This window comes from Mus pahari, chromosome 15, assembly GCF_900095145.1.
Source record: "Mus pahari chromosome 15, PAHARI_EIJ_v1.1, whole genome shotgun sequence".
Taxonomy (NCBI): domain Eukaryota; kingdom Metazoa; phylum Chordata; class Mammalia; order Rodentia; family Muridae; genus Mus; species Mus pahari.
Genome location: NC_034604.1, coordinates 34,153,651 through 34,162,991, shown reverse-complemented (window position 1 = coordinate 34,162,991; position 9,341 = coordinate 34,153,651). Strand labels below are relative to the sequence as shown.

The following is a 9,341-nucleotide window of genomic DNA, read 5'->3' as shown; positions in this document are numbered from 1 at the left end:
TTTTTTTTTTTCAGCCTTAGAGGTTGTTTATATAATTTAGTTTCTGCTTTTGAGTTTTTATGGGACTTCTGAGTGTGCAAGTGTGTGTGCGTGCCCACACCTGCCTGTGTTTCGTGTGCATTTTCTTCTGGATTTTCCTTGGCTCTTTTTGTTTGTTTGTTTGTTTGTTTTATCCTATTCTGGCTTGTTTGTTTTGGGGTTTAGGGAGGTTGTTTTGTCTTTTAATTACCTGTTTGTTTTTTAGTGAGAGAGAAAGAGAAAGAGTATAGATTTGGATGGGTGAGGGTGTGGGAGGAATCCAGGAAGAATTAGGGAAAGGAGACCCATGATCAGAAAATAATGATAAAAAAGTATTTTCAATAAAAATTAAAATTACAAAGAAAGAAACATTTGGCTGTTTGGTGTCTGTGTCTCGAGGTTTGTGGTAACAAATGGTAACCTGTGAGCTAAAGCAGGCCTACAGTCTGAGCCCCACCTAGACTAAGGATATGTGACCTCTTAAAGTACCTGCCCACTGGGAATCTCCCAAAGGCTCTAGTTTTGTTGTTGTTGTTGTTGTTGTTGTTGTTGTTGGGGTTTTTTTCCAGTTTCTCTTGAAGAATTGAAAAAGAGAGCAAAGATATGCTTGTTCCTATACATAACAAGAAATGAGCTGAGGGCTGGCAAGATAGTTCAACTGTTCAAAGGCACTGGCCACTAACCTTGATAACTTGAATTTGTTTTCCAGCTCCCATATGGTGACAGTTGTCCTCAGACTTCCACATGAGCACTATGCCATATGTCTGCATGCATGCACAAACACACATACAATTAAATAAATGTGCTTTGCTTAATGAGGCTTACGAGGAGTCCCTGTGTCCCCAAAGCCCTGTTCATAACTCTGCTTAAATGCAGTTTTGACCCTCGTCCACACTCACAGCTACACAAAAGTGAGTAGGCACACAGCCACCTAGCATGGAGGTGATGCCTCTACCTTGTGTGGTTTGTGAACTAGCACCAATCAATCAGGTAACAGACACTAGCGTGGTGGTTGATGGTGGCCACAGACAGCTGCACCTCAGCCCAGATCCTCTGCGCTCTCTTGTCTTCGGAGGGTGTGCTGCCCTTAGATTTCCTAAGGAGAGCTCTGCCTTTTTCAGGCATGAACAAAGTTTACAAAATCCTCACCCTGGCAGCCCCGATCTGCTCCTTTCGAAACTTCTCCAAGGGTGTGATGAGCACCTCGCTGGCATTCTCAATCTGACAAGGAAAAGCAGAGGGCGAGGGGCAAAGGCAAGGTCAGTAATGACTTACAGCAGCTCTTCCACAAATGCCCCCCGGGCCTCCCCATGCTTCACTGTCTAATAGAGAATCTGTGTGGAAGCGCCAGATGCAACCATCTTCCTGTGAAACGTTTACTATTGTTGAAGACACTCACTGTGGAGCCCAGCACAATCCTCTCAACCCTAGTCTTCCAAGGTTTCAAAGAAGGGAATCCAGATGGTAGGCAGACATTTACTAGTTGGAGGGACCTAGTAACAGAGGCAGTCTAAGTTTCCAGTTTTAAGTGATAGAAGTTCACCATTCACCCAAGCTTCAGACAAAGCATATCAGTAGTGAGTCCTTGTTGAAAACGAAACACCTTTGAACATCTCCTATGGAAAGGACCCTTCAAGCATCATGAGTTGCCTAGGGAATTAACTGGGGCCTGAGACCTCTACCTCCTGACTGCTGGCTGCCTCCCAATTGCATTTTACAGTGCTGGGCCATTGATTCCCACACTCTGACTCACTGTCTCGACAATGGACCTCAAATGTACCAAATCTGGCTACCTCAGGACCTTTGCCTCTGTCTCTTCCTGCTGATGTTTTTGTACAGACTGTAATCGAGGTTTTGGCTTAAAGGTCGCTTCTCTGTGCAGGCCTTCCCTGACCTCCAAAACCGCAATTCAGAGACAATATCTCTAAACCCAACCCTTCAGAACACATACAGGTAGTTTTCTAGCTCAGTACTATCTACGGACACATGCACACCGCCCTGTAAATACTCGCTCATTCTCCAGTGTTCCCAAAGTGCTGAAGGAATCAGAAACAAAGGAGCACTCAAAACACTTTCTGAATGACCTGGAGAGTGAATGAATGACTTCTTGACAAGCTGCCAAGTGTGTGACCATGAACACAACATTGAAATTCTCTGGGCTCTAATTTCCTAATCCGAAGGATGAGGGGGCTAAACTGTCCTGGCTCTAAGATTCTACAGTCTTCTCTAAAGAGGCACAATATTTTACAATCTTTACTCATTGCTCACAACTATTTCAGGAATCTCGCTTCAACAAAGCATTATTTTCTCTAAATTATATGCATGCCCTTCACAACCACAACACAATAAATGCCAGAGGCTCTTGACAGACATAGTGAAGAACGGACCGGACAGTGGGAGGGACAGAAAAGGGCAGATCTCCATCTTTATCCCCATCTGCCTGTTTCTTAATTTTGAAAGCACTTCCCTCGGCAGAGTGCATGTCAACACTGCAGTACGGCAACAGAATTGAACTTCTCTGGTTTTTATTGCTAGCTGAGAATGTTTAATGCTTTTATGGAAGTCTTTCCCACAAACCGTTTGCAAGTTTCTGAAGCTTGAAAAAGTGTGCTGAGCCCGTGGGTACGTGGTTTCCCACTTCAGCTGCACATGAGAATCCCCGAGGGATCATCTTAGGAGCCAGGCCAGCTTTAGACCAACAACACAATCTCTGGTCCTGGTTCCAGACCTCAGTGTTAGTGAAGAATCTCCCCAACCCCAAGTTATTTCAGCAGGCACCCATGCTGAGCTTCTAGTCCTAAGGAGACTCAGAATGTGCCAGCACTCACTTGCTAATGTGGGAAGCAAGGCAAGTCCTCATCCGGGACTATAAGCACTTTCTCGTCTGGGCTCAACAAGGCCTGTGTTCTCATCTATCAAATGAGAGACTGCAGACAGTAAGGAGTAACGGGACTGACGGTAGAGCACAGAGTGAGCCATTCTCTGCCCACAAGGAACTCATGCTTACTAGCCACACAGTGGCCCATAGTAATTGTCCAGGAACGTGGTAAGTGCAGAATCTGAGGAATAATAACATAATGGATGGCCAAATATCCCATAGAACCATGGCTCCCCCAAAAGGGTGGAGCTTTGCTGGGCCTAGCTGAGCTGAGCTGAGCTGATGGTAAAGCTCTCCCAGGATGGGAAGAGGGTTGTGACTCAGACAGCACAGAGTAATGGTAAAACTGCAGAGGTATAATCCAATCATTGTTCTCCTACTACAAGCCATAGCAATTTGCTTACTATACCCTGGCCCCAAATATTGGCAGGACCAAGAATCAGACTCAGAAGATCCATGTCCTTTTTTCGGCATTATCACATGCACACTCAAGTTTTTACCCCCATCTACCCACCACCATGCCTGCCATGGCCACTGATGGACCAATTTGAGTTCAAGCAAACCACAGGAAGCAGTCACAAAAGGGAGAGTCTCTGCTGGCCTTAAAGAAATTCCCCCATCTTTTGGTATAATGTGTGAATGTCCCCAGGTCTACAGTGAGTTTTTAGGACAATGGTACTCATCCAAAGTTATGTGCTATTAATTCTTTAACAGTCACAGAAAGCTTCAAATTCTGCAAAGGTTCACAGCCTGCAAGTTCACAGAGGCAGTCTTACGACAGTAAATTCCTTATTCTCTCAGTGTACCCAGACTGTCTGCGAGCAAGAGCAGCTCGGCGGTCAGCCCAGGGCAAGGGCACTCACCATTCGACTCCGCTCGTCTTCAAGATTCCTGAGAACAGCGGCAAATTCTTGCAAAGATCTCGCTGGAAAAAGAAAGAGGTGAAGTAGCATGATGGGTATGCAAGAGCAACTTAGGGATTTCGATCATGATGGGTGTGCAAGAGCAACTTAATGATTTCAATCATGATGGATATATAAGAGCAACTTAGGGATTTCAGTCATGATGAGTGTGTAAGAGCAACTTAGGGATTTCAATCATGATGGGTATGCAAGAGCAACTTATATTTTTCAATCGTGATGGGTATGCAAGAGCAGCTTACAGATTACAGTCATGATGGGTGTGTAAGAGCAACTTATGTTTTTCAATCATGATGAGTGTGTAAGAGCAACTTAGGGATTTCAGTCATGATGAGTGTGTAAGAGCAACTTAGGGATTTCAATCATGATGGTTGTACAAGAGCAACTTAGGGATTTCAATCCCTTTATACAGAGACACCCAACGTCAACTGCTGTCCTCAGACTCCCTCATCTTTAATCATTAACCATTAAAGGCAGGACGACCCAGGAACATGGGTTGATTGCACCTGGAACACCAGCCAGAAGGATTTCTCCAAGGAAAAGCCCCGCCTGTTCCTAAGAGTTCCCAGGACTGAGAAGGGGCTGGCTGGCTCCCAGCCCTGAGTTCCACTAAGGAGTTGAAAGATTTCCTGTCCAGGATTTAACCTTCCATCTTTTGCATCAGAATCCAACCTTTTTTTGGGTGGGTGTGGGGAACAAGACAACTAAACAAATAGTTCTGTGGGCAACAGAAGCCACATCTCTGGCATCTCCTTCGGTTCCTTCACCTTGAGTTCTGAAGCCACTCACTGATAGAATGCAGCCTGCAGCACAGCCGTCAAACACAGACGGCCTTTGCCAGAACCTTTCTTTCCGAAGGCAACTTAGTGAAGCACCCCAGGCATCAGGGTCCTTGGGCAGCGCTGACTTACAACAAGGATACATGTGCACTGTACTCAGCTACTCCCCAGCTGCCTTTGCTCAGACCCAAATCCTGCTGTTCTGCTTGGCAACAGACTTAAAAACAAAATCTAATGGGCTAATGAACAACCTTAGGTTTCTCAATTTTCAGTTCTTTGGTACTAGAAACTGAAACCAGAGCCTACACTTAGCCCATGCTCTACCCTTGGGCTACAATCCCAGCCCTATTTACTTCTTAATTCGTCTTCCCTTTATGGCATCAATTAAGATGCCCAATGTAAGGGAAAAGAATAGACGATGAGACCTAGCAAAGTGGTGAGTCTTGACTGTGCCAACGCTGTGCAGAGCTGCCTCTGGAAGAAAGCAGGGGACAGGGAAGAGGGGAGCAGGGCAGCAGGGTGGTACACAGAACCTCACCTCAGCCTCTCAGTAAGGAAACGACAAAGAGAGGTGGTGACACTGGTGACACAGGGAGCTAGCCACTGAGCCCTGCTCCTGCTCTGCAGGCAGTGACAGTTACATGGCTCCAGCCACCTGTTACCACCAGGCCAGAATGGAAAGTCACTAGATCAAAGTTGTGAACATTTAAAAGCTAAAGAAACAAAAACAAATAATCAAGAACTTGAGATAAGTTCACTGACATGCTAATTAGGTTTAAAATTGTAAAAAATCAACTAAATTATCATGCCAGTTTTATCTCAGCCCATTAGCTTACATTGTATAACCTTGATCCACTCTCCATCACCTACATTCACTCTTGCCCCAGGCCCTTAGTGCCATGGTTGGATTAAGGGGTAGGGGGATGTCACAGAACCAGGCAGAACCCTGAAGGAAGGTGGATGGAAGCATCTCATATGAATTCCAGCTTCCTCCTGCCACTGGACAGAGAGTGAGGCCAACGCAGGGAGAAGCCCATCCTGACCCGCACGTCTGTGCGCTTTCACCATCTGCAGAATTCCTGCCCTTACTAATCTTATGGGCTTCTTAGCCCAGGAAAAGGCTTGCTGGAGTGAATGGCAAATGTTCTCTCATCTTCAGTAAGGTTGTGACTTACCTATACACATCTCATCATCTGTTTCGGCATCTCCTATACACTGAAATTTAAATTCATTTAAGGAATCTGCAAACTTCCGCTTTGCCGAAGACAAATCTAATAAGAAAAAAAAAGAGGAAAACACAAAATTACTGACATTAAATTGGCCTTCCTACTCATTGCCCATTCTAGGACCTTCTGTGTATACTTAGCAAGGTTTGTTCCTTAGACCATTTCACAGAAGATATGTTAACTCAAAATAGTAAATATCTGTTTATAGAACAATACTTTATACAAATAGTTAATATGTTATATAAAAAGTACTAATTTGCTCTAGAAGTTAACATTTTTATTGCAGTTGCTTTAACAATTCAAAGCGCATGGGATAGAGATACAGTTCCTTCATCAAGTGCTAGCCTAGCATGCGCAAGGCTGTGGGTTAGATTCCCTGCACCACAATGTATGTATGTATGCATATGCATTTTTAAAAATACAAGTTTCAATCCTATGTCTGTTTTCAATAACCACACACTGAGGCCATCTCCATTTGATACCTGGGAATATCACCACTTCAGGAGACCAGGGAGGAAGCCTGGCTCAGAAGCAACATCAGCAACAGCATCATTCCCTGGACCCTACAGGTCCGTGCCGCCAAACCCTCCATGTGGTCAGCACAGCTGCCCCCAAGTGTGACTCTGGAACACATCCTGTAGATCCAAAAGAGAACTCAGGAAGAGCCTGTGCTGCCCTGTCTCAAAGCGTACGCACGCCTGGCTTCCTTCTCCAACTAAAGACAGACAAGGCCCAAGTTCTCCGACCCTCCCAGACCCATTCTCATTAGACCACAGCTTGACAAATTTCCAGTCAGTTTCCATAGCCACCAGGAGAACGAAGCCCTACCAATGTTTTCTATTGGGATTTTTCCTAAGAAGCCAACCCCACACATGGTATCTATAATGAAGATTCTCTGGGGCCCTTGTCAAATTTTAAAACTAAACTTTCCTTTAAGACAGTAATAAAAGCTAATGATCCTTCCTGAGCCCTCGGCTTCTGTTCAGGGCATAAAATCACCAAGGTACATTTAAGTGGCCTGACAGACAAGACTGCTTAACTTAATTCCACATGCAGCCTTCCTGCAGATTAGGTTAATCATCCAAATTACCATCTATCCAGGCTTCCCACATTGAAGGGGAAATGGCATTAAGTTCAAACTCCCAGTGGAGGGGAAGAGGAGGCACAAGTGGTAACAAGGCCTGGATCTAATAAGATGGGAGGGTCTGGCTCTCTGGATCAACGTGACTTGCTAAATAGAAGCATCCCTTCCCTCAGTTGAAGGTCATTTAGGTTGTTTCCATTCCCTAGCTATTACGGAACAGAGCGGCGATGAACTCGGTTGAGAAAGTATCTGTGGAGTACAGGATGCCAGGCCCTTCAGGCATATGCCCAAGGGCTGGGATAGCTGGCTCATATGGTAGATTTATTTATAGCTTTTTTTTTCAGAGGCGGACACACCACACACACACACACACACACACCTGGCTTCCTCCTCCAACTAAAGACAGACAAGGCCCAAGTTCTCCAACCTTCCCAGACACAGACTCCCACATGTCTGTGTGTGTGTATGTGTGTGTGTGTGTGTGTGTATGTGTGTATGTGTGTGTATGTGTATGTATGTATGTGTATGTATGTATGTGTATATATCTATATCTATCTGTATAAAGAAAAGGAAGTCATAAATTTGAGAGAAAACAAGGAGGGGCACATAGGAGAGAATGGAGGGAGGGCAAAGAGGGAAGAGGAAAATGAGGTAATTGCATTGTAATTTCGAAACAATTGTTTTTCTTAAAGTATCCTAGACCCTCATCCCTTCCCTCTTTTGCTCCCACTTTCCACCTTAAGGTTAAGACTGGCGGCTCCCATCGTTTGACTGGCTTGTCTCTTCTCCTGCTATGTGCAGCGCTATTCACCTGGAGTTTGCTAAACAAACAACAAAAGGGCATGATACAAACTCAGCCAGAGCTGTTAGTAAAGGGTCACAGGGCTCAGGGGGTGCTGCTGTTCTCAGTCTGTAGAGCTCATGCTACTGAATAGATCCCGGACCATCTTCCCACAGCTCAGATGACATGGGTCCTAGGCAAAGCACTGTGTTCTACTACACAATGGGAGGCACTTAGGGTGGAAAAGAACACAGGATCAGTTTCAAATCACTTCCTGGTACAGACACTTTCATGGAAGACTCCTTAATAAAGGGTCCAAACATGACAGCAGCAGGGAACCAGGCTTCTCTCAAAACTGGCCTCTTGGACAGAGGGTCTCCTTCAGAACACAGTTCACTCCTGGCAAGCGTCAAGTCAAAGTCAGAACACTAAGGGGAGGAAGGAAACTCAGGGCTCTGGACAGGCAAGAGAGGAAACACAAAGGAAGTTATTTCAAAGTGAAAGAGAAGGACCCCTGGAGTCCCAAAGCATAGCATAACAATTGTGAGTGTGGCAGCACACAATCATAGTTTAGTCCAAACCGGCCCCCTCGACCAGGACTCACAAAATAAGGCTTGAGCAGAGAGTGTGTGAGTAAGTTATCTTCACTTTCTGCGTGGCACTCCTCTGCCTCCCCAACAGGACAAGAAAGAGTTATGCTGACAATCGCCTCAACAAAGTAGAGAGTGAAATGCAGCCTGGGTTTGGAAAGCTTCCAGAGTGCACCTGAAAGACTGTGCTGCCAGCAGCTGACATCAGGGATGAGGGATCAGCTTGTGTGGAACAACGGGGCCTCTGTGGGCCTTCTAAAGGTGTGCTGCCTTGCCAGGTTATAAGCACAGGGTAACCTGATTTCACTGTCTGGTGGCCCTCAGCAGATGAGAGGCTTAGATCTGGGCCTGGTGGAGGATGAAGTAATGAGATGCACTGAAATCAATACAGGACTCCAGGCCAGAGCGGAGAGCTGAACGCCATGAGAATTCCAGAGCCTGGAACCTGGAAAGGAGCTACCTTGGACCTAGTAGAGACACCTGCTGTTCGGCTTGCTCGGAATCTGTGCCTGGCCTGAAGCGCAGCACCTCCAGCTTATTCTAGGAAACTACCCTTCTCTGCTTGCACGCTATGAGATGCATGACACAGAATGATCAGTCCTAAACTCTTGTTTCTACTCCAACCAGCTTTGGATCCTGGGTTCAAATCCAGATTACCTATGTTAACTGACCCCAGATAAGTCATAAAGTGTCAGTCATTGGACAGAGTCTGGGGGTGTCTCACAAGTGAGGGAGACCTACTATACAAGCATTTTGCATACTTGTGACTCATCAGATCCTCTGCACTGAGGTCCCTGCAGTATGTGGAGACTCTATACTGTTCAGTCGCTTGATTTAGCCCCTCTGTGGTATTAAGAACAATGCTGAAGATAGAAAGTAAGAATACTCAAAGTCACTGCTTCTTAGTAGCTATCCTGGTGTAATCATCACTCTGGGCACACAGCTCTCCAAAGGTAGATTGCAGGAGCTCTCACTTCTCTATAAACAGGACTCAAGCATGTGCAGTCCAGTGAGAAGGACTGAAGGACTGAAGGGCTGGGGCTGGGGCTGGGGCTGGGGCTGGGG

The 9,341-nt window shown here is 45.7% G+C and overlaps 1 protein-coding gene across 4 annotated transcripts in view; it reads right to left on the bottom strand.

Moving 5' to 3' along the window:
* The window catches only part of Arhgap26 (Rho GTPase activating protein 26), a 384,946-nt gene that overhangs the window by 274,588 nt on the left and 101,017 nt on the right, over positions 1 to 9,341 (bottom strand). For all 4 annotated transcript variants that reach the window (XM_029546942.1, XM_021214449.2, XM_029546941.1 and 1 more), the window contains exons 2-4: positions 5,771 to 5,866; positions 3,760 to 3,821; positions 1,168 to 1,239 (exon numbers count right to left, since the gene is read on the bottom strand). In XM_029546942.1, coding sequence (XP_029402802.1) covers positions 1,168 to 1,239; positions 3,760 to 3,821; positions 5,771 to 5,866 — 230 coding nt within the window. The remainder of the gene's footprint in view (positions 1 to 1,167; positions 1,240 to 3,759; positions 3,822 to 5,770; positions 5,867 to 9,341) is intronic.